This window comes from Grammomys surdaster, unplaced genomic scaffold (assembly GCF_004785775.1).
Source record: "Grammomys surdaster isolate TR1022 unplaced genomic scaffold, NIH_TR_1.0 197, whole genome shotgun sequence".
In the NCBI taxonomy this organism is placed as follows: domain Eukaryota; kingdom Metazoa; phylum Chordata; class Mammalia; order Rodentia; family Muridae; genus Grammomys; species Grammomys surdaster.
Genome location: NW_021604642.1, coordinates 139,933 through 164,907, shown reverse-complemented (window position 1 = coordinate 164,907; position 24,975 = coordinate 139,933). Strand labels below are relative to the sequence as shown.

At 47.3% G+C, this 24,975-nt stretch overlaps 1 protein-coding gene across 6 annotated transcripts; it reads right to left on the bottom strand.

The window, feature by feature from the left end:
• Positions 1-9,236: 9,236 nt before the first annotated feature.
• Positions 9,237-24,749, bottom strand: Zmym3 (zinc finger MYM-type containing 3). 6 transcript variants are annotated; one of them, XM_028770003.1, is made up of 25 exons: positions 24,611-24,748; positions 23,185-23,867; positions 22,192-22,235; positions 21,831-21,903; positions 21,095-21,389; positions 20,689-20,866; positions 20,119-20,337; positions 19,678-19,828; positions 19,353-19,468; positions 19,106-19,192; positions 18,842-18,992; positions 18,421-18,593; positions 18,068-18,233; positions 17,340-17,437; positions 17,101-17,257; positions 16,753-16,865; positions 16,442-16,616; positions 16,125-16,271; positions 15,011-15,114; positions 14,559-14,706; positions 14,089-14,240; positions 13,417-13,531; positions 12,148-12,402; positions 10,772-10,886; positions 9,237-10,670 (listed from the first exon to the last, which is right to left on the bottom strand). In XM_028770003.1, exons 2-25 carry the CDS (start codon positions 23,852-23,854, stop codon positions 10,478-10,480), a joined length of 4,095 nt encoding a protein of 1,364 aa, XP_028625836.1. In that variant the 5' UTR covers positions 23,855-23,867; positions 24,611-24,748; the 3' UTR covers positions 9,237-10,477. The 6 variants fall into 6 exon arrangements, with proteins under 6 accessions (XP_028625836.1, XP_028625833.1, XP_028625835.1 ...); XM_028770000.1 differs by having other exon boundaries at positions 14,538-14,706; positions 24,611-24,747; XM_028770002.1 differs by having other exon boundaries at positions 14,538-14,706; positions 21,831-21,897; positions 24,611-24,747.
• Positions 24,750-24,975: the final 226 nt, after the last annotated feature.

The following is a 24,975-nucleotide window of genomic DNA, read 5'->3' as shown; positions in this document are numbered from 1 at the left end:
ATCAGGATACAACTCTCAGCTACTGCTCCAGCACCTCATCTGCAGCCATGTTCTCTGCCATGATGAAAATGAACTAAACCTCAGGATGGTGGTGATGCATACCTTTAGTCACACTACTCAGGAGGCAGAGGCAAGAGGATTTCCACAAGTTCAAGGCCAGCCTGGTCTATAAAGCAAGTTCCAGGACAACCAGGGCTGTTATACAGAGAAACAACAACAAAAAAAACCTGAGAACCAACCGAACAAACAAGAAAAAGGACTAAACCACTGAAATTATAAGCAAGCCCCAAATTAAATGCATTCTTTTACAAATGTTGCCTTCGTCATGGTATCTCTTCACAAAAATAAACAGTGTCTAAGACATGAAGAGATGCAACGCATGTTATCTATCCACCTCAGACAGGGATCCCACGACAGACCAAAGTGTCAGACACCATCAAAATCCAACTTAATGCACCAATGAATGTTATTAGGGTTATTTGCAGGAATGTGGGTAAAGGGTTGGTTACTTATGGATGTAGAAATGGCCAAAGCCCAGCACCAATAACAGCTCACAAAAGCTGGGAACTTGGAGCACATTCTGCAGGCAGCTCAACAGATCAGAGAGTGTTCCCTTTCCATGTGGCTCAGTTAACCTTAGTCTCTTGCAGGCAGCTGGTGTTTTCTCAGTCTTCTTTGTAACTTAGTTTCTGTGGGAGTGACTTTCAGCAGCCTTTATTGTTTGCACTTGGGGAGTATAGGCAGGTGGATCAGAAGTTCTAGGTCAGTTTATGTTACATAGTTTGAAATCAGCCTGGGATACATCCGACCCTTGAAGAACAAATGTATTGACCAACTCCCACAAACACAAAAGCTTCTCACACCACAAGTTGTCCTCTGACCTCCACAGGTACTCTGTATCAAATGTGAATCCGCAATGACATACACACAATAGATAAATGTAAAAAACATCATTTTAAAAATACAAAGGAGTGACTTTTGTAGATTGGAAGGAGAGCGGATACTGGTAAAATGGCTTAGCAGGTAAAGGGTGCTTGCTGCCCAGCCTTAAACTTAGTTCCATCCCCGAAACTTACACCGTAGAAGAGAATCAAGTTTCCAAAGTACATGACACATGTAGACTCACACAAAATAAATTAGGATTTGCTTATTAAAAAAAGAAGAAGAAAGAAAGAGGACACAAGCTGGGCATGGTGACACACACCTTTAATCCTAGCACTCAGGAAGCAGAGACAGGAGGATCTCTAAGTCTGAGGTCAACACAGTCTACAAAAGGAGGTCCAGGACAGAGAAACTCTGTCTCAAAAACAAAATAAAACAAGGCCATGAGCATGTAAGCCTGTGCCATATTTGATGTTAAATTAAGCATCAGTATACATAATGTCAGAGCTTCAGTAGTGGCAAAACAGCTATTGCTATCCTAATAAAGAAATGGTGGCTCAGAAAGGTTAAGTAATATTTTCTAAGGTTGCACAGTTGAAACTGGGCATGGTGGCACACTATTTAATACCAGTACTAGGGAGAGAGTAACAGGTAAATATCTATAAGTTCAAGGACAGCCTGGTCTACCTACCAAGTTCCAGGCAGGGCTACACAGCAAGACCTTGTTAAAAACAATAACAATCGAAAGGTCGCACAGTTCAAGACTATGGAACTAGAATTGAAACCAAGGCAGCCTGTCTATAATCTTAGCTCTCAGGAGGCTAAGGCGGAGGATAGAGGTATTTACTGCCAATCTGAGCTATAGCAGGACACTGTTCCAAAGTAATGTGACATCAAAGCCCTGGGGCTATCCCAAGCCCAAGTTTGTACTATTTCCTTTCTATAGATCTTTCTTAGGGAGAGAAGGGGTTCTGAAGATGGACTCCCAAGGCATTATACATGCTGGACAAGTACTCTACCAGTGAGAAAACCATTTTGCACCATTGCTTCTGTCCCAAAGAAACCATTCTTTGATGCTTGAGGAGGCGCTATAGTGTGTGGCGGGCAGTATGCAGAGTTCACTATAGTAAAATATTCTTAAATATTAACCTTCTGGAAAAGAAAATGTGCATGTGATTCCCCGAGTTCAAGAGAGAGGTGGTGAGATAGTCCAGGATGCAGGAAGATGCCAATTTGGGATGCAGAAATTGTCCATCTCAAGTGAGGCAATCAGGGATGCAGGAAAGGTGGAGAGAGACATTTATTCAAAATCCCAACCTTCAAATGTCTAAATTAAGATAAGCTTTTTACTTTTATTTTATTTTTATATGAATGGACGTTTTGGCTGCAGGCTGGTGCACCACTTTCATGCCTAGTATCCAGAAGCCAGAAGAGGGCCTCCAATCCCCTAGAATTGGAGTCAACAGGTTTTTGTAAACTGGGAATTGAACCTCCCCTCTCTAAAAGAGCAGCCAGTGCTCTTAACCCCCACCTCCCCCCACCCCACCCCACCCCACCCCCCGCTGGCTTTCTCTCAAGATAATCTTTTGAAATTCATTCTTTCTCTCCTCAACCTAGCAATGACCTCTTAAGGTCCCTTTTTTGCTTTTCTAGCCCCCATGCTGGGGAAGGAACCTAGTCCTTAATCATGCTAATTAAGGGCTCTACTATTGAGCTATACCTCCAGCCTCCCTCTTGTCTCTTTCTGATTCCCCACAGGCCTCTCTTCAAGGGACAAAGCCTTTCATTCCCCAAATACCTAAGCTGATAAGTTCAAGAAAGACTGGTCTGGGCAAACTTAGTTAGACTCTCTGTCAACAGAAAGGTTAAAAGGGGCAGGCAGGGAGGGAGGGGGAGCGGGTGGCTAAGGATACTGTTGCTGAGTGGTAGAGCTACTGGCGTGTACAAGGTCCCTAGGTTTCATCCTCAGTAACCTTGCCACTTGCCACCTCCAACAAAAATACCTGGGAGAAACAGTTTCAACCTAAACTCATTCCCACAACAATATAGGCAATTTGCTGGACAGACACTCGTGGCTGGTAATTCTTTTCAAATCTTTGTCAAATCCCTTTCTTCCTCCACTCTCTTTTCTATTGTAGCCATAATGTCCTAACTGATAAGGTATAGATAGCTCTGGACTTTATACTTATTAAAGTGCTTGTTCTGTGCCAGACACTGTGTTAAACATTATCTCCTTTAATCTTCACCCTTTCTTTAGGTGAGCACCATGATGTTCCCATTTTACAGACGAGGAAACAGGCCCATGTAGAATAAATAATTCATCCACATCACCCACTAGGAAAGAAAGGGCCAAGCTGTGGAACTGGAATTCCAGCTAGCCAGGTGCTGAAGGCAAAGAACATTACCATCTTCTGGGCCATGTATTCCCCCTGGACTGGCTATCAGACTTCCTTAGTGACCTGTCCTCGTGCATCTTATCCACATATGACAAAGTCACTTTAAAACATGAAGCCACCAGGCCATTAAAGATTCCCAACACTAAAAAAACAGGTGGATCTCTGTGAGTCTGAGACCAGACTAGTCTACATATTGTGTTCTAGGCCAAGCTACCTACTGAGACCTTGTCTCAGACAGACAAAACATGAGGTCATGAGGCTAAACGATGGCTCAGTGGTTCAGAGTGCTTACTTGCTGCCCTTACAGAGGGCCCAAGTTCAACTGCCAGCACTCACTTTGGGCAAGTCACAACACCCTGTGACTCCAGCTTCAGAGGCTCTGACGTCTTCTTTTGGTTTCCATAGGCATTGTACTTGTGTGCTCATACAAATTCATGCCCCCCCACACACACACACGCATTAGGGCCTGGGTTCAAACCCCAGCAGTTACTTTAAAGTAGAGTACAGACATCAGGCATAGTAGTGTATACTTTAACCCTATCACTGGGGAGACAGAGGCAAGACTACATCGTGAATTCCAGCCTAGCCAGGGCTATGTAGTGAGAATCTGTCTCTAAATAACAGAAGTAGGGTATATTGGGGTGTGCCTGTAATCCCAGCACTGGGGAGTCAGAGACAGGAGGCCCCCTGGAGCAACCACTGGCCAGTGAAGAGTTCTTAGTTCAATGAGAGACCCTGTTAAGGTGGAGTGATTGAGGAAGATACCTGACCTCAGGCCTCCAAATACACACTCTGCACACTCACTTATGTGTGTTTATATGTTACACACACACACACACACACACACACACACACACACACACAGAGAGCCGTGGACTTGTGTTGTGCTTCCAATTCTTTGTGAAGGTCCTTATTTATTTATTTATTTATTTATTTATTTATTTATTTATTTTCGTGCTCTGGAGCAAACCCTGAGCCCTGTACATGTTAGACAATGCTCTACCATTGAATTAAATCCTCAGCTCTTGTTTTTTCCTTAATCTGTAGCCCAGGCTAGCCTTGAATCTGTAAGCCTCCTGCCTCTGTCTTCTGAGTGCTGGGAATATAAGCATGTGACACCATGCCAACACTGGGATAGGCATGTAATGGCTTTCCTCTGCTTCTAGGGTAAAGCATAGAAAGAATATTATTTAGGATCAGGTCTGAGAACCCCAGCTTTCTTGCCTTGCTGACTTTTCATTGCAAAAACAAGGAAAATCTTGGGTGAAATCTGTCCTAGCAGGACAGGACAGGACAGGGCACAACAGTGAGTGCCTTTTCCAGTCTGGTCTGCATCTCCCAGCAGAATCTCCCACCGCCCTCCATCTTTCCAGGAAATCTTGTCTATTTCCCTACAGCCCAGCTTCTAGCTACTCTTTCCTCAAACACGGGCGCACACACACACACACACACACACACACACACACACACACAGCGGGGGAATGTTGTATTGTGCCTCCACCTTGGCTTTGTTCACACTGATTACTCTACTAGTGCCCAACTCCTTTTTGAGACAGGGAAACACAGCTCTCATGTCACCTCTGGAGAAAGAATGGGAAGTCCTAACTCTGAACCCTGGTTATTTTGTTGACCTGAGCATCTTTCCCAGAGTTAGGATGGGGATGAGCAGTATCTTGTAGAATGCACGTTTAGAAGAGGCACTAGTTCTCAGGGGTCACACAGATGCCAACCCTCAATTCTTCAATTCCTGCAACCCCAAGAGCAATCACTTTCTTTTTTTTTTAAAGGTTTTTTTAAATTTACTTATTACATGTACGTACACTGTAGCTGTCTTCAAACACCCTGTAAGAGGGCATCAGATCTCATTGTGGATGGTTGTGAGCCACCATGTGGTTGCTGGGATTTGAACTCATGACCTCTGGAAGAGCAGTCAGTGCTCTTAACCACTGAGCCATCTCACCAGCCCGAGCAATCACTTTCTAACTTCCTTCCATTGCCTAGTTCCAGCCTAGTCTATTTCTGTCAGACTAGAGACTTAAAACGTGAGGAGCCCAAGTTGTTATTTAGCTTTGTATCTATCCATAGTGATTAGACAAGGTTGGGCACCACATAGAAATTTAGCTAAATAAATGATACCAGATCCTGCTGTGAATGAGAGACAGAGAAGACAAACTGAATAGACTCCACCTTGGCCTGGGCTGTGAAGGCAATCATCACACAGTTATGCATTTGGCATCTCAGACTTGGAAGTGTCTCCTGCTTTTCTCTTCTCTCCTATCTTTCTTTGTTAATGAGAAACATTGTTGATGCTATTGTTTCATTTTAGTTTGGCTTTTGTTTAACATAGGCTCTCCTTCTGTAGTCCTGGATGGACTGGACCTCACTCTGTAAACCAGGCTGACCTCAGACTCACAGAGATCCATCTGCCTGGATCTCCCAAGTGTTGGTGTTGGGATTAAAAGCATATGCCACTAAACTTAGGACCCTAAAGCATTCTCTCTCTCTCTCTCTCTCTCTCTCTCTCTCTCTCTTTCTCTCTCTTTGTGTGTGTGTGTGTGTAATTTGTGGAAATCAATCCCCTCTTTCCACCCTGTGGATCCCATGGTAGAGCATCTTGCCAGTAACACCCTCATTTGCTCTTTGTATCAATCATTTTTCTGTGTCTTATTTTTCTTACAAGACAAGGCCTACCTCAAACTCAAAGGAATCCTCTTGCGTCAACTTCTTAAGTGCTGGGGCTTCAAGTGTGAGCCATCATACCTGCATTATCTTATCATCCTCTCACTTCTACTTTACATTTACTTATGTGGTGTGTGTGTGTGTGTGTGTGTGTGTGTGTGTGTGATTCAAGAAAGTGAGTTGGAATAGATTGGGGACAGCCTACCTGTGGAAGTCAGAAGACAATTTTCAGGTGTAGGTTCTCTCCTTCCTTTTGGCAGAAAGCACCCTTACTGCCTGAATCATCTTCCCAGCCCCGTTTCCATATTCTTATGTGATCTCCTCAACAATTCTGTGAGAAAAACCCAGGCAGATCTGGGTTTGCTGGTATGGACCTATGATCTCAACTTTTGGGAGGCTGAGTTTGAGGCTACATGGTGAAACTGTCATTCTTTTTTTAAAAGAGCAATAATGAAAGCCAAAGTGAACTATGAACTCATTTTTTAAAAAGGAGAATCTCAAGAAGGTAAATCTGCACGTGTTTTCATGGCACAGCTAAAACTAGGAGTTCAAGTTGGTGCTTTTGTTCTACAATACCATGCTGCAAGACCCATCATGGCTATTTCAATGGAGTCCCAAACTCAGCATTTATTACTAGTCTCCCCCTGTCCATAACAAAAAGCAAATACAAATAACAACAAAGAACCTGCTATCATGGTTCAAGGTATCTGTCTTAGTCACTGTTCTATTGCTATGAAGAGACACCTTGACCAAGGCAGCTGATAAAAGAAAGCATTTAATCTGAAGGCTAGTAGTTCCAGAGAGTTGAGTTGGTGGGCACCATGGCAACAGACAGGCAGGCATGGGGCATGGTGCTGGAATAGTAGCTAAGAGTTCACACACCACACACACACACACACACACACGAGAGAGAGAGAGACAGAGACAGAGAGAGACAGAGAGACAGAGAGAGAGAGACAGAGAGAGAGACAGAGAGAGAGACAGAGAGAGAGAAAGGAGAGACAGAGAGACAGAGAAACAGAGAGAGAACACTAACTGGGAATGATGTGGGCTTTTGAGGCCCCCAAAGCCCACCCTCAGTTAGTGACACACCTCTTCCAGTTAGGCCATAGTTTCTAATCTTTTCTAAACAGTGCCATCAATTGGGAAGCAAACATTCAAATGGATGAACCTATAGGGGCCATCCTCATTCAAGCCACCCCAATATCTCTCACTTTATTTTAGAGATTCATTTTCTAGGGTGAGGAGATGGCCCAACAGTTAAGAACACTGCTTGCTGCTCTTGCAGAGGACCACCAGGGTTTGTGTCCCCAAACCCAACTCACAACTATTTGTTAACTCCAGTTCCAGAAGATTCCAGACCCTCTTCTGGCCTCTGTGGGCACTAGGCAGGCATTTGGTACACATATACACATGCAAGCAAACAGTCATTGTACACATTAAATAAAAATAATCTTAAAAAAATTGTGTGTGTGTGTGTGTGTGTGTGTGTCTATGTCCGGCTAGAAACCATGCTCAATTCGCACTTCCACTCATTCACCAGATCCTGCAGACCTAACCTTCAAAATCTCTGAATTAAGTTTGATGTCCACGATTTATTTTGAAGCCAGGCATGGAGGTACATGAATGGAATCTCAACACTTGAAAGGCAGAGGCAGGTGGCTCTCTGTGAGTTTCAAGCCAGCCAGGTCTACAAAGTAAGATCCTGTGTTTCATTTTATTTAAAGTATTTTATTTGGTTTTTATTTCTTATGTATGTTTTGCTTGCATGTATGTCTATTCACCACATACATGCCTGTTTCCGTCTGATGTCAAAAGCGAACTAGATCCCCTGGAACTGGAATTAACATATGGTTGTAAGCCACCATGTGGGTGCTGGGAACCAAACCCAAGGTCCTCTGAAAGAACAGCAAGTGTTCTTTACCACCAATCTATTTCTCTAGTTCCAGTATTTTATTTAAAATATTTTACTAGTGGTATGTGCAGGAGTTGAGGCCAGAGGGAGTCAGTGGATTCTCTCCTTTGACCATGGTTCTAGGGATCAACTTCAAGTCTTCCTGCTTTGTGTGACAAGTACTTTTACCTAAAAGGCCTAAAATTGTATTTAATGTTTCTCCTTTCTCCTCCTCCAAAATCATTTTTAATCTATGGTTTATCCTATCACTGCTACCCTTGGGAAAGTATACAATATCTTAGACATACTTCTTGAACCCATTTGCAGACTTTCAGGCCTTCCCCTTCATCCTTTCATTGTTCTAGGGATCATCTCCATGAACAGATCTGAACCAGCCACTCCCTAGTTGAAAAAAAGCCCAGTCTTGCACTCCCACCTCTAAACCTGAGGTTTCCCAGTCTCTTTCATTTTGTCTTTGAGGCCCAGGCCAAATGAACTCCAAGTCTCACTATAGCCTTGAAAGGAAGTCTATAGTCTTCTTTCTTTCATTTAGCTTGTACTGATTATGTTTGTTGGTCCACTAGACTAGGAGCCTACTGGATACAGTTAACAGGTTTAATTAATGTCTTTCTTTTTTTATTCTTTCAAAACAGTGTTTCTCTGAATAGCCCTGGCTGTCCTGTAATTCACTCTGGAGACCAGGATGGTCTTGAACTCAAGAGATCTGCCTGCCTGCCTGCCTGCCTGCCTGCCTACTAGGTGCTGAAATTAAAGGCATTATATCATTACCACTCAACCAATGCCTTTCTTGAAACACATATGTAATCTAAGTCCTTAAACCTAAGAATTAGCTATCTCAGTTTTTGGTGTTTTGTTGTTGTTGTTGTTGTTGAGACAGTTGTAGTTGTTGAGACAGTAGCCCAGGCTTGTCTCAAACTTTCTATGTAGCTAAAGATGACCTTGAGAGAATGCTGGGATATGTCCTCAGTTTTATGTGTTGCTAAGGATTGGATCCAGGACTTTGTGCATGCTGAGCAAACATTCTATCACTGAACTACATCTCCAGCCCCTGTCCCCATTTTGTGACAGGGTTTCACATAGCCTAGGTTGGCTTTGAACTCCACAAGTAGCCAAGGATAATTGAATTATTAATCTTCCTGCCTCTACCTCCCAATTTCTGGGATTATAGACATAAGTAACTCTAGCTCAATAAATAGCTATTGGAAAATATTTTTTCCGATATGTCTGAAAATATATGAGACAAGGACCAACTTCCTGATAGTCACTGGATGACGTAAGAATAATCCTCAAGGATCCACAGTGTTCTTTCTCTTCTCTTCCACTCTCCAAAGCCAGCTCTCCCTCCCCCCAGAGAAAGCAAAGAACAATTTTAACTCTTTATTTGAAACAATTCCAGAGACAAGTTAGTTGTGACGACAGTTTTTCACTACAACACAAGGGTGGGCATGGCTCACTGAAGGAACAGGCCAGGCACCTCAGTACAATATATACATTTTAACAGTGGCTAAACTGATGACAGTTATAAAAACACAAAAAGAAGGCTGGGGAACAGCAAAGCCAACAGGGAAAGAACTGGGCGCTCCCTCTGCCAGACACTAACTTTTCTGGGCCCACAAAGGTAAGATGGGGAAGAGAAGACATAGGCAGTAGGAGCAGGACCCTGGCCCACAGCTCCTCACCTATCTTTTGACCACAAACCCCATCCTGGATGGCCTAGAATCCCATATTGTGGGCCTGGCTCTGATGGTAGGGGTAGGACATCAGGGAACCCAGCCCCAATCCAAGTGAGAAGGCCATTTTTGCCTTGGGAGCTCTGTTCACAGAACTAAAGGGAGGCAGTTACAGAGGGGCTAAGCATGTTGACACCATGGTTCATGCCACCTTAAGATGGCAGAGAGAGACAAACACATAAACCAAGGGGACAGGAATCATCTGCACAATAGGAGTCTGCTCCCCATACTGAGTCATTCTCTGCCTTTGAGGAAAAGAAAACATTTGGAACCCTTGAGAAACCGTAGCACCAAGTGGTGCTGGAAGGGTCGGTCGGGTAAGGGACATGGTAGTGAAAGGTATCGACAATCACTTCTCTCAGGAGGGATAAGAGTGTCTGAGCTCTGTGCTTTAGGTAAATGGTCCCCTCACTTCCAGACCTCTCAGACAAGACCCTTTCACATGGTACAGGGGAAGAGGGGAGAAAGAGAGGATACAGGGCAGAGAAGGCAGCTGGGTTCTTCCCTAGGTCAGACCTAGGAGCACAGGGCTTCACCTACATAGATGTAGGTCAGGAAACCCAAAGCCAACAGGATCACCAGAGCTATCATCACTTCATCAGAGTCAGGCCCCAGCAGAAAGGGTTTACATAAACAAAATGGGCTACCAGGTTCATGCCCATCACTGGGGGACTAGCCCCTGAGTACACTGGGGCCCCATGATTATCAAGTGGTATGAAAGAAGGTTAGAGGCAGGGGTTCCTGGGAAAGGCAGGGAAGGAGAGAATAGAAGGAGCCAGTCAGGGTCCTTCAGAATGGACAGCATTGGTTCCTGGGCTAGTTACCCCACAGGACAGACACTGATGTGATAGATGGATACAAGGTACCACATGGGTTCAGTCTAGGTCTTCTTCCCCAGGACGACCAAGTTCCTCATAAATCTCACGCACAGCCAGAATGCGATTGAGCATGCTCTCCAACATGCTTCGGTCCATGGGAATCACGGAATACCAGAGAGGTGACTCAGCAATGCAGGAGCGCTCAGGTTGCAGATAGAACACATCATTACGAGTTCGGAGGCTTTCAGGACTATAAGAGTAGGGATGGGAAGACAGGCATCAGTAGTACCAAGGCAGAGCAGGCCTCTTAGGTCCACACGGTAAGTCTTTCTTATACACTCACCAACTCACCATTTTGAGAGATAGAACTCATAGAACTTGACTGGGCAGCGGAGGGGATTCATGCGATTCTCACGCTGCTCTAAGATAGTTTCATCTTCTCTCTTTCGTTTCCCAGGACCTGTGTCTATAGTTGGGAGAAATGACCCAGACTCATTAGAACACAGGCCCAATGAGCCACTTCCCAGAGCACAATCAAGGACACGGAGATAAGGTTGCAGGATCACCAAATACAGCTTCATAAAGAAATGAGGGAGAATAGCGAAGGACTGGGAGTGTAGCTCAGTAGAGGGTGGTTGCCTAGCATAGACAAGGCTCTGGGTTCTACCTCCATTGTTACAAAAGAAACAAAGGAAAGAAAGGAGGGAGGGAGGGAGGAAAGGAAAGCAGCAGAAGTTGTTAGCCTTTCCCTACAAACCGAACACCCTACCGGGTACTCCTCTGCAGCCCTCCCCAGTCTTTCCTGCCCAAGTGTTTTTACACTCATTCCCAAGGTGATGTGGAAAAGAGGTGATCTCAGAAGGTAGACAACATAATTGGTCAAACAGACAGATTGTTAGAAGGTTGGGCTTGCCTTCTAGGTCAGATTAAAAATGATGGCCACAACCTTTGTACATCAGGTTAGATAGAGGCCACAGAAGGGACCTGACGAATCACTCACAGACAGGTCAGAATTCCAGGGCCAAAGAGAATGGAAACCAAAGTGTAGATTCTTTTTCTCCCTCTGTACAGTTTTTACTTGACTGTTATTTTTGTGTGCATGTATGAGTTCGCGTTTGTGTTGTACGTGTGCACATGTGGAAGCCAGAGGTCGACATTTGGTGCCTTCGTCTATCCTCTCTGCATCATGTTGAGACAGTCTGTCACTGAGCCTGGAGCTCATCAACTAACTGGATGATGAGCTCTGGGAAAGCTGCCTGTCTCCACCCTGCCTGCTCTGGCTCTAGGTCACAGACATAGGCCACCATGCCTAGGTTCACTTGGGTGCTAGGGATCCAAACTCAGGTGCTCATGGCTATGTGGCTCACACATGTGTCTCACTGACTGAGCCAGGTTTCCAGTCCTTGGTACTCAGGTTTTCAATCATGAAAAGTTTTTTTATTCACTCTCAACTCTCCCTGATGACCAGATACAACTAACAGCTTACTACTTGCTCACCCTTGTTCTCTCAAAAGAAGGCAAGCAAATACATTGCCTAGGAATGACAAGGTGAGAAACAGGCAGTTAGCTGCCCTATTAGGAAACAGCCAGCCAGCGTCTATCAGAAGGCCTGTTTTCATCTTTTCTGCAAATGCAGAGGGAAGCGGGTGGCAAAGCGGGGGTATGGTGGGAATGCCATGAAAAAGAACATAAAGTACAAAAAGCAAAGGAAGGGGATAGCCTCATACCTCGCCCTTTCCTCTGTCGGACTGGGGCGTAGTAGCGGATGCTCACCACCTTGGTGGTGCCCCGAGGCGTGGTACACTTGCGAGACTGCCGGACCACATTAGTGAAAGAGAGTTGCATGTGTTCCTCAGCTGTCTGCAGTCCAAAAAACTTAGTGTTGAAGAACATGAGGGTGTTGAGGAGGACAAAGGGAGAATAAACCCCCAGTTGCTTGCACTCCCAGAGGTGTTCTTCCTCCACACGGGAGAATACAGTATCTGTGATGGACAAAGAGAAAAAACAAAGGGGGTCGGCTTCCCAGGCCACCTGAGTTCCTAACATGCATACAATTAACTGCGGGCTTCTTACTGCATATAAATCCTGGCACCTGACCTACACAATAGGACTGGGAAATTTGAGGCTGGGGGTGTTGAGACAGGGTTTTTCTGTGTGATCTTGCCTATCCTGAAACTGGGCATTTTTAAAACACTTTTCACCTCCACGAAACACTTCTCTGACCATCTCTAAGTTATATGCAGGTAGGCATGAAGTTTAGAATTCTCACGAATTCCATTCGTGCTTTCTTTTTTATCAATTTATCACCGAAACCTGGACCATTTCTGGTCCCAGAGATAAGTCTAAAGATCTGAGTCTTTTTTTCTCTTTTTCTTTTTAAGAAAAGGTATCTCCTATGTAGCTCAGGCTAGCCTTGAACTTGAGATCTTGTCTCAGTCTCCCGTGTAGCCTAAACTATAGGCACAAATTATTACTCCTGGATGAGACTGAAGCCTTGACCCTGTCCTTATCTTCCTTTTTTAGTATTTCTATTTTAAAAACAAAACCAAAAACTATATAGGGCTTCCCTATGTAACCCTGGCTGGTCTGGAACCCACTATGTAGACTAGGCTAGCCTCAAACTCAAAGAGGTCCACCTGCCTCTGCCTTCCAAGTGCTGGGATTAAATGCATATACCTTCAAGTCCAACTCATGTTCTTTTCTTTAAAAATGACAATATTTTAGTATATAGTCCAGGCTGGCCCAGAACTCACAATACTGCCTCAGACTCCCTGGTGCTGGGATTCTAGGCATGCATCACCATTTGTGGTTCTCCTCCTCATGCTCAAGGGCAAGGACTCTGGCTCTTTTAGCCTGAAACCTTGAGGCATCCAGGTACCTACTCCTACTCTTGAACCCTTAGTGAGAGTAACAGGCCAGCCAGTACAGGACTCTTGCAGTAGTGTGTTGGAAGAAGGGAAGAGAGGGAGAAGGGATTGCTAAGTTCTGTCCCTTACTGTTGGGGAGGAGTGTGGGCTGCCAGGTACTCAGAGACTTGTTGAGTTCTTGAACGAAAGTCAAGTAGTAAAGGTCCGTGAAAATGTTCACCATTCGGTTATTTTCCAGCAAATACTAAAGAAAGAAAACAGACATACATAAAGCTAGGCTGTAGGTCCTAGACTCCAGGACCTAGAGGAAAGAGCATGATGGTGAAAGCTGCAGTCATGGGCCTTGATAATTAAAAGAGGATGGGAAGCAACTCAGAGTGCTTTCCCTCAGGTGTGTTTCTACATTGCTGATGTACTGAGGCTTTGCTGAAAGAGGCAGAGGCTTGGAGATGGTCCTCACAAGCCCAGATACCCTTATCAAGTCATAACTGCTAACCTCTCCTAGGCAGAACTAAACACTACCTAGCTACTCAACGAACTCAGCTCCAACATCCTTCCTCAAAACACAACTCAAGGGTGACCTGGAGGATCCAGAGAGCGAGCAACAGTGATGCTTGAACAAGAGTCCTAGAATGAAGCTCTGATTTTAGTCATTGATGTCTGTTTGTCATAGGAAATTTAAGCAGACTGCCTATTCAGGGTCAGAGACAAGTGACAAGGAGGAATGGGTTAGAAACAGTTCCAGTAGAATTCTGCATACTGTGGAAAGTGAGAGAAAACCAGGTGGTGTGCGAGAGTTACCTGCTGAATGCCAAGACACAGGTAGTAGATACTGTCAGGTTCGTATCGTTCACCATTGGGTCGAGTAATTTCTCTCACAAACTGGGCCAGACCATAGTTGAGCTCAGCAGCTGAACAGGCAAGAATATCCTCCTTGATGCGCATGGGTTTGGCTATAGTGACATGTAGTAGAGGACAAGGTTAAGAAAACTTCATTTGGAGAATTTCACTTAGCTCTACTAACAACCCTTCAGTCATATCTAGCTCCTGAAAAAAAAAAATTAATTGCATAAGGAGTCCTCAGCTTTGGACTGAGACAGGTTCTCCCTTTAGTCTACAACTGTTAGCTGTCTTTATTGGATGGGGAATCCATAAGTGATCACACCCTTACCACTCCTAGGTATCTTCAGCTGATCCTAGGTATAGACCCTTTCTTTCCTCTCTGTGCCTTCCTCCTCCCAAGTACTTACGGCCAAAGCGTAGCTCATCACCTTTGCTGGTCTCTCCGTTGGCGTATTTCGACTGTACCCAGCATTTCCAAGCATTGACACCATAGGAATAGTTGAGACCAGTACAACTAGGCTGGCTGCTCAGAGAGTCCCTGGAACAGCTTTCAGAAAGCATCAGTCTCTTTTGACCCTGGAAAGGAAGACAAAAGGAGAAAGGTGGCAAAGCAAGGCCAGGGCAGCATGGAAGCCAGTCAAGACAGCACTCAGCATCAGATATGGGAGCACTGGTATAAGAACGCAGAGAGCTAACATGGCAGAGAGCCCCACAATAACTTTGATGATCTTCTTTACTGAGAGAAAAGCAAACTTTGGTGGCTAGGTCTCAGTACTTCTAGCGTTGGAGAAAGGAGGCCAGGGGAAGTCAAGCTTTCTTGCAGCCCTACCCCTTCAGCTGTCCGTTTTCTTTTTGTGGATACAGTAACCCCAGTTCTCACCTTCCTCATGGTTCTAGGAAGGTCCTGTTCAGTAGATACATCCTCAGGCCCTACAAGGCCACAATCAAAGAGGAAGTCTACACTTGGGTTAATGTCCAAAGGATCTAATAGAAGGGGCAGAAAGAAGAAATTAACTTCTTTAGGTCTTGACTTTAAAGTCCTCTTATCCCATCCGTGCTACTTGTTCATTTAACTCAAGAGGAATCACTTGGTCGAACTTATTGTACTCAAGCGGAACCAGTAAAGCGACATGAAAGGTCGTCAGAGACACACCAGACACAAGCTACACATGGTGGCACAGGACTTTCTGGGCCACAGAATGAGATCAAAGGCAATCTGGGAAACTCAGACCCTCTCTCAAAATAAAAAGAAAAAAACAGGACTCAGTAGTAGAGCTTGCCTAACGTACACAGGGGCCTAGTTTTAATTCCTATAAACCCAAGCAATATGAATATACTTAACATGACTGAACTGGACACATAAAAATGGTGACAGACAATGGGGACAAAGGAAATGCCGCAGTTGATAAAGTGCTTGCCACGCCAGCTTGAGGACCTGAGTTTGATGCCCTAGCACACAGGCATGGTAGCATGCACTTGTAATTCCAGCACTGGAGAGACAAGGACAAGTGGACCCCTGGGGCTTGCTGAGCAGCCAGTGTAGCCTGGTTGGCCAGTTCCAAGGCAATGAAGGAGACCCAGTGTCAAGAAGGAAGTGGCCAATGCTTGAAGAATGGCACCCAAGGTTTTCCTCTGGCCTCAACATGGACCTGTACACACATGAACATCCACACATCCCCATATGCACACACATTCATGCACAACTAAAAATAAAAAAACAAAGGCCAGGGGATGTAGCTTAGTATACATGAAGCCCTGGGTTCAATCTCTAGGCAGAAGGATCAGAAATTCAAGGTCATCCTCAGCTACAGAGTAAGTTTGAAGATAGCCTGAGCTATATGAGACTCTGTCTCAAAAAAATTTAAACAAAACAATAAGAACATCCTGTCTTAATGAGTATGGTTTAGAGTTATACTCAGGATCACAAGAAACACTCCTTTCCTAATAATATAAATGCTACCATATTCAGTGGGTATGCCTTAAATCCTACTTACTCTTGGGGAAATCTGCCTCCAAGTCTTGCCCAGGCTCATCTAAGACATTAGCCATCTTAACAGCCATGGCCAAGACATCATCCCGAGCTGTCCCAAACAGGTCACAGTCTTCCAGAAGTCCTTCTGCACTCTGGTTGCTCACAAGATCTGGGAAACAGAGAAGTCAGCTCAGTCACTGCAGCTGTTGTCCAATCTCCACACAGGCTTTCAGGGGCTAATCCCAGTCACCCCAACTTAGCACCAAGACCACACCCCCACCCTCCTAGGCAGATGGACCTGAAGCCCCGTGTCCACCGTCACCACTATCTGTTGCATACCACAAAGATCAGAGGAGGCTTTGTCTAACTCTTCAGCCTCTGCAATCATTTCTGCCATGGCCAGGATGTCAGCCTCCAAGGGGTTGGAAGGGATCTTCACCTTCAGCTCCTCAATGGTCTCCACGATCTTCTCTGTGCTCTCCAAGGTAGTGGGCAAGAACATGGGCACAGGCACCTGGAGACACAAATCCCAACTAAATGCCAAGAATCATACCAGTGGTTAAGGGTACCAGCTTACGAGAAAGCCAGAGAGGGTGGGCGTCAATCCTAGAAGGGTAAAGGAGGACCGGTCAGGAAGAGCAAGGAATTACCGGGATAGGCATTGAGAAAGGCACCGGGACTTTCTGGCAGTATAGATGCATAGGCACTGGCACAAATATGGGCACTGGGATGGGCAGCACAATCACTTGTGGCTTCCACTCGTCTGAAGACAAGAAAAGTCTTGTTAGCACCCTTTCTAAATGAGTGACATCTGACCTAGGACCTGATGCTCATTTGTTATCCTCAACAGCTCTAATCATGTGTTCAGTATCACAAAACTGTCCTTCAACAGATCGAGAGAGAGAGCTGCCTAAGGAATGCCCTGGTCCAGTTCCTGGACCTAAGGCTGGAGGCTTAGGACATAGTAATCTAGTCTGTGAAATTATCATGGCACTCACCAGTCTGACTTCCTTTGGACTTCGTTTCCGCCTTGCAGGAGACTCCTCGGTTTTGCATCAGCGGCTTACACATGGCAGCTTTGTTTTTTCGGGGTGTTGCTGGGGGTGGTGGGGGTGGAGGGATGGGCATACTTGGAGCTGCTCTCTTCACAGGAATCTATGGCATCAAAGGAGTGTTAGACCTGTCAATTACAGTCCCCTCCTCTGAGATAAGCCTCCCTGTTGGCTTTTGTCCTGACCTTGCCCAAATTCCCATTCTCCTCTGGGGTCCTCACTGTGTTGTTGTTTTCCACTTTGGTTTGAGAGGGTGTCTGGGGCTTTGACTCAGAAGACTGACCTGTAGAATCAAACAAACAAATGTTCTTGCCAGAGGAACTAACTGTTTCCCTCACCATTTTTTTTCCCTAGGAGTGTTTTATGAAAGAGCATGCTAAAGCGAAATAGGAAGTCTAGGATTTCTCTTCCTTCCTACGCCAGGTCTAGTCTTCTCTGGGCCCCAGAAACAATAGCTAAGAAGATTCTCTGTTTCTGGCTACCAAAAAAAAAAAAAAAAAAATGAAACACTACATTTAGAAAGCAAATTTACCACCTCTGCCCCTCACTTTCTACCTTCAGTTTAGACAGCCTTCAGGAGTTAAGTATGTCTATGACTAACATTCTAGAAATGGTTTCTGTGTCACTAAAGGTAAAGCTTATGCCAATCATTCCCTTTCTCTGAAAACTAACCACATCCACTACAAATTCCATCCTATCTGGGTACACCTCAAACTATATCCTTACAGAGAACCAGTAGACTCTCACTCCAAGATTTAAACAAGAATACCAGGAAGAGTCCAAAAGATAAAAGGAACATAATACCAGGCACTCTGGCTGGGGTAATTAATTGCAAACTGAGAAAGAAGGGGCTTGACCCAAAATTAGATGAGCCCAGGCCCATTCTAGTAGTGTAACCCTGCCCCAGACTCACTGTTCAGGAGGCTTTCTGGCCCACTCTGGGTATCCAAGTTGGGTTGGTTCTGCTGGCTGTAAAAACGCAGCAGACACTGTTGGTTGCAGAAATGACGGATTTGCCCACGCCAGTGGATGGTTTCCAGCAGCTTTCCTTGGCGCTTACAGGCATGGCACCGGGCAGCCTGAGGGCATTGACAGAATGGTCAAACCTGCCTCTTGAAAATGTGCTGGGCCCTCCTCTATGATAAGCCATGTTTCTCTCTTAAGAGATTGGAGAAGGCAGCTCCCCTCCCTGGAGAGCTGGTGCTGATGTCAGGACAACAGTTCATACCCCTGCCTCCTTCTTTCTGACATGTTGACTCTACTTACCTTGCAGTACCATAACAGGTACTTGGTCTTACAGTCCTCGCTGCAAAAGTCCCAGGTGCTGCCATCCAGTTGCTCAGCGACTCCACGCTGACAGGTTTGGGAGCAGTAAGTACAAGTAATACAGCATAAGCCCAGCTTCTTAGTAAAATCTTGTTTGTACAGCAGCACGCAACCTAGAAAGGAGAGAACAGGAAAAAGAGCCTGGAGACAGAGTTACTCACAGGTGTTAGACCCAGTCTTTCCAAAATGCCACATCTGACACCTCCTCAACATAGTCCTGCACCTAAAGCCTTAGCATAAATGCAGTAGAGCATCCTGGCAAGGCCCTACTTTACACCCTGCTTTCTAAGCCTTGCTCCTTTCTTCACCATCCTCCCTGGTCATAGGAGACAGGGCCTTGGTCCCTAGCTCACTCCCTTACCTTCACTGCAGAAGCTTTTCTCTACCCCACTGAATCGAAGCTTCTCATGCAGGAGCTTTTCCTGCCGGCAGTGCTCGCACTGGGATACCACACCCCGAAGCCGCTTGAAGTCCTCACAGCAATCCCGGCAGCAGAACTGGAAGACCTGGTCCTGAGGTGGAAACACAGGGCAGGGAGGCCAGAGCTACCACATCTGCACCTCATAGGCATAACTTGAGAAGACTTCTTCAAACATGTGGCAAGATGTAGGTGGGGGGATCTTACCTGCCACTCCAAGACCTCAGGCTTGCCACTGAAGAGGCTATGGCAGTAGTGACAGCTCAGGTGAATGCCCCCCTCAGGGCTAGTACGCTGGAGGGAAGGAAGACAGATAAGGGGGCAAGATGTGTGCAGTGCTGGAGGAGAGGGGAGGTCAGGCTTGCTCTTTGCTCTACCCAGGCCTACCTATCCCAGTTCTCCTACCCTTTCCCTGTTGCCACTCCCTTTATCCCTGGTCCAGGGTCTGGAGTACCTGGAACTTGGTCCAGCAGCTGGGGCTGCAGAACTGGTAGACTGTGCGATCAACTTTGTTGTAGTAACAAGGGTCAGAGAGGCTGCGGCGGCAGAAGCTGCAGGGTCGGGGAGGGCCTGGGGCATAGAAAGAAAGAGAGAAAGAAAGAGAAAGAGGAAGAGAGAGCACATAGAAGGTGTAAGGTAGGGCAGAGATGGAATAGAAAGTCCACGGGAAGATGTGGCTGGGGCCAAGGTTGGGCAGCAGAAATTACTCTACAAGAGGGGAATATGGGAAGTAGAAGGAAGGCCAGCAGGGATCTCAGAGAAGAGGGCTTTGCACCTACCAGTGAGCCCTGCCTGCTTCACTTTGTAAGAAGTGGTACAGCACAGGGAACAGAACAAGCTGGTCTTGCCATTACGATCCACATGTGATAGCATCTCAAAGTTCTTACACAGGGTCTTGCACCAGACACATGGGTACACACGTGTGTTTTTCTGTGAGGATGGGGAAGGAGAGGCTGAGGCTGGATTTGTCCCTTCACTTTTATTTTTAAAATTTTTTAAACATGAAATAGTTCAGGCATACAAAAAAGTATAATGATGATATAACAAAGACCTGTGTGTCCACCAGCCAGCTTCAAAAATAAAACATAACAGATACAATTGAAACCCCCTTTATTTGTTTTATTTTTTCCCAGCCCTCGACCCTTCAGGCACCTTTATTTATCACCCAAGAACCACACCCCCTTCCATAGCCCTCTAATGCACTACTCCCTCGGCCCCACCTTCTTGTATGCCCCCAAGCACGTTGTGTTGCAAAACCGCTTTTGTTGACCATCATGGAACAGGAGCTCTGGGCCAAGGCCCCCAGGCCTGGCATAGATGTAAGCCCCACACTGGTCACAACAGTTGGTTTTCAGTCCCTTGTTGGCTCGGAATTTGGAGAAGCAAGAATCGCTGCAGAGACGGTGTACCACGCTGCCATTGCTGACCTCATGTAGAACCTGCCACACATACATACACACACCCTGAGCTGAGGCCAGGCCACCACCGCCCACCCCAATCAATGCAAGGACAGGACTCCCACCTCACCCTAGACCTTCACAGCAGACAATGGGCCTAGGACCCCCCAACCTGTGCTTCAGGCTGTAGACTTGATGAGGAGATCCTGGGAGGTAAGAAGGTCAGCTGCATACATCCTGGGAGAAGCTCTATCCTTGAATTTGCTCCCTCACATTAGCTACCTTTTCCACCCAAATCCCTTTCCCCCAGGGTTCAGTCCCTGTAGCTCGAGAAGCAGAGGGGCGGGTCAGAGCAGCAGGCTCTGTAAGTTAGCCTGTGGTGAGTACCCTCACCTCTCCAGTCTTCTGGCATATGCTGCAGCGAGTGGCATCGGCAGGATCCCCAGACTGGGGGATTGGACGCTGCTGCTGGGCCTCATAGAGAGAGAGACAGACAGATGTGCAGAACTCATGGAAGGAGCCTCCTGGACCAGTCTGTACCACAACTGAGTCCTTGGTGTTCCAGATCTCCCTGGAGGTGGGAACAGGTTTGAGTCATCCAGGACCACTCTCTTATTTTAGCAGTAACCCCTGCACTCCCTAGGCTTCCTACTGATGAGTATAGAGTCAAATACTCTAACCACTTCCCTAAAATTAACCCTATCATCTCCATTCTGCTTGGTTTTGCCAGCATAATCTCTATCACCCATAACTCCCTCCCCTAGTCCCTGCCCCCGCCCACCCTAAGATCTGAACGCACTTCTTGCAGAAGGTACAGGTCTTTCTGCCCAAGGGCTTCTTGGAGAAAGTAGTGAGACAAGATGAAGAACAGAAGAGCTGAGGCAACCCCTTGCGCTGATAGGCCGTCTGCCCCTTCTGCAGTGGTGTCCGGCAATGTGCACAAGACATCTTGGTGCCCATTGAAGAGCGCCCAGCCCTTTGTGCCATACTTGAGCGCAGGGACATGCGAGGAGAGCGCCGGGGCCGGAATGGCACAAAGTCCTCATCATTGGGGTCATCTACCATGGCATCAGAATCCTCATCTGACACTGGAACTGTGGGAGTAGGCGGGGCAGTGAGAAAAGACCACCAGAACAGATCTCCAGTCATTTGATGATCAGATCCATAGTAAGATCAATACTGATCCTGGGATCTCTGGTACTCCTCTTGTTCTAGTCCTTATACTTCCTCTCCCATTACACTAGATCTTAAGCTACTCGTGGTTATTCTACAATATTCAAGAAAGGAAGGGGGGTTCTAAGAGAGAAGACTGGGACAGGGACAGTATAGTTGAAACTTACTATTCTTACTGTTCTTATTTTCAATTTTCCCCCACTCCCTCTTGGTTCCTGTGCCACCCACAGCAGAGACAGGCACTTCTCTTTCTGCAGAGAGGAACTACAGGAGCCAGAAGACCCATGCCCTGTCCTAATCCCACCTTGACCTCTACTCTGCACCCAGAATTCCCAGGTCCCACTTCCTCCAATCCTACTTACTGCTCTCAGTGGAGTCCACAACCTCAGGCTTTGGAGGTTCTGCTCTTCTAACGCGCTCGCTTCTCTTCTGTACCTTGGAAAGAGGGGTGGGGGGAAAGCTGACACTAGTGGCAGGCTAACTGGAGTACTACTAGGTTTGAGGGGGACAGGGGATGGAAGGTGAGGTGAAAGACTTGGGAGCCCTAAAGAGAAGGGAGAAATGGGAGCTGGCCCTCATTCTAAGAAGCAGCAGACATAAGAGTTCCTCCCTTCTCTGACTCTCCTGACAACACCCCCCAACATCTGGGAAGGAAAATGAAGGTTCTGTCCTTCTTAGAGCTATAGGGGGAACTAGACTCTTTGCAATCCCCTCCCCCCTCACCCTCTCAGGCGGCTTCTCAATCTCCTTCCCAGTCAGGCCATCTCCTGCAAAGGAAGCAAGAAGGCAGCCTAAATCTTGAGCCTGCCCAGGTCCAACCCGCCACCTCCATTCCTGGAGGAGAATTTACTCAAACCTGAATGGGAAAATTCGAGTGCCTGTGGCTTCTAACCGTTTCAGGGTTACCTCAGACTTGGTATTACAGTGATAATGTGGAGGTTATGTGTGTAGCTATTCTTCATGAAATAAATCCATTATATCTTACCCTTCCAATTATTTCTGTCCTACTGTGCATGAAGAATTTATATTTTACCAACAAAAGCAAATGTGACCATTTAAAGAGCAAGAAAGGGGAAAACCCATCAACGTATGGGTAGGTTCCTCTGGACTTTGATGATATATAAGATATATCAGTTTATATATCTGAAGACACTTGTCACAGGCTAGAGGAAGGATACCACTAGGTAGATTAAGGGAGAAACTAGAGCTTCAGGTCTAGATTGCCACTCCCCTATCAGAGATGCAATCCTAGATCCCGCCTCTCTACCATTACCCTAAAATCAGTATGCTGTTAGGGGCTTCAGAGAGGAGTTACCATCCATCAATCCCAGAAACTCCACTCCCATTTAGAGCCAAACAACTGGAAAAATCGTAGAGCCCAGAAGCCTGCTAATTTTCCTTCAAATCCTTAAGGAAGGACCCTGGTGCTGGAAGCCCACTGAGCTATGAAAAAGGGAACCTCTGCCATCAAATCCATTCCCTCACACTACCCCATTCATCCTGCACAGCCCCTCCACTCCTCCCACCCTTGTTTTCCATAATCTTCACCACACCCCACTCCTTCTTCCAAAAACCCAACTCCTTCAGCACACAGAGCCCTGCTCTAATCTTCCCACCCTCCTGCCCCTCCTCCTCCACTTCTCAAAGCACTTAGCCAGCCCTCCTTACCACCACCCTTTCTCTCCCCAGCCCCCTCCAAATGATTAGGCAACCTACCTGGCAAAGAAGGATGTGCAGCAGGGTTAGATACCCCAGGTTTGGTCTGAGAACTGTTGATTCCATCCCCCAGAGTCTCTCCCAATGAAGGGCTAGGGGGTGCATTTGGGCTCTGTGGCTGCCCTTGGGTATGCTCCTCCTCCTGCCCAGGGGAGCCCCTTCTCCTTGTAGCTAGGGGGGTTATCTCCTCCTCTTCAATATGAGGAGACTCCAGGATTATTGGAGAATCTGGAGCCAAAGGTTCTAGTAGCCCTTCAGGTGAAGGGGGACTGGCCCCAGCCCCTGGATCAGGTGGCATCACCTCAGGGGTCTGGCACCCTGGTCCAGGCTCTAGGGTCTGCTCCCCCGAATCCCATGCAAGGGTCCCCTCAGGACCATGGTCCACCTCTGGGGGAGAAGGGGCTTTATAGAGCAGCCCCCCCAGCCCCAGTAGCTCAGTGGCTCCATCCAGGACTACTCCAGGGTCCTTCTCCAGGCCAGAAGGGGTATCAAGCAGGTCCAGGGCTCCAGAGGATGGAGACGGACCTGGGGGAGCCCATCCTCGAGTTGGGGCAGTCTGAGATTCCAGCAGATCCTCTCCAAATTCCATGTCTACTGGAAGGTCTCCAGCCAGGGGCTTCTCTGGCAGGGTCAATGGGTCAAATGGACTGGGGAACTCACTGGGGTCCATGGCTGGGGATGGGCTGCAGATCGGAAGAGGGGGCAGTAGAGGTGGTCTTAGCCTGAATTTCTTATGTAGGCTGTGGGACACACCCCGTCCGTCATCCACTTGGATTTGTCATTAGCAGCCGCCCCCCACAGCCGATAGGCATTTCCACAGGCTTCAGTTTCAATGTCCACTCCCCCCCCCCCAATACAGCGCCCTCTGTGGGGAGTGGCGTTCCCTGCCCTGGCCCGGTGCCCACTCTCGCCAGGCAGTTGGTCTCTAACCCGCCCGACACCCCCCACCGAGACTCGTAGCTCCTTCCTCCCTACCTCTCACACACCCCCCACCTCAGACTGAACGCCCCCTCAGATTTTCCTGTGGCTGCCGCAGCCAGAAGCCTTTCCCGCTCCAGCGACCTCAGCCTCTGGTCCCTTCTCACTCTCCAAAAGCCCCTCAGGTCTCCAGTCTACCCATCCTGTCCAGCCCCACCGCCCCTCCCCGCAGAGCCCCGTCCTCTCTCAGCCCTTCCCCCGCCCCCACAAACTGCTCTCCCTAACCATTTCCCCCCACTCGGTTACCTTTCAGGGTTGACCACTTCCTCAGCCCCGTCCCCCTTTCCTACTGCACCCCTAGTCGTTCCCTTCTCCTGTTGCCCACCCCCCACCTCAGGCATTTACAGGAAGACATTTTGGAGCTACGATTCCTCCTCAAACCCCCCTCCCGGCTACAGCGAGATCCCGCCTGCAGGTTCGGTTCGGCTTGAACAGACCCGACCCCTACCTGAGGCAGGGTTAGAGTAACCGCTACAAGCCTAGAACTGCAGACAGCAACGGCCCCGCGCTCCTTCTCCACCTCCCTCCCTAGCAGCCGGGACAGGGGTCGCGGCCCCTTTAAATGGCAGCGCCGCTTGCAGCGCTGAGCGCTCTGCACCAGGCAGGCGGGCGGTGCCAGCAACCAATCCCATTGGCTGGCTGGAGGAGGGGGCTCGCGAGACAGCGCCGGCCCCCGGCGCGAGACTCCCAGCCCAGTGGCCGCCTGGAAATTGCGGAGTGGAGTGCCGTCACTGGGGATGGAGCTTGAGCCCCCGCCCGGGGCCCCGTTAGTTGAGGAAAAGATAGCCTCTGGAGCTTTGGAGCCCGCCCCCG

Bases quoted from the DNA above. Each gene is read 5' to 3' on its own strand.
- Zmym3 (XM_028770000.1), bottom strand. From the start codon at position 23,854: ATGGACCCCAGTGAGTTCCCCAGTCCATTTGACCCATTGACCCTGCCA. The intron at 19,469-19,677 runs GTAGGTGCAAAG...TCTATGCCCCAG, and splicing joins GAAGCAGGCAGGGCTCACTG to GCCCTCCCCGACCCTGCAGC. The intron at 17,438-18,067 runs GTGAGTCTGGGG...TTGATTCTACAG, and splicing joins GCCAGAAAGCCTCCTGAACA to GTCAGTCTTCTGAGTCAAAG.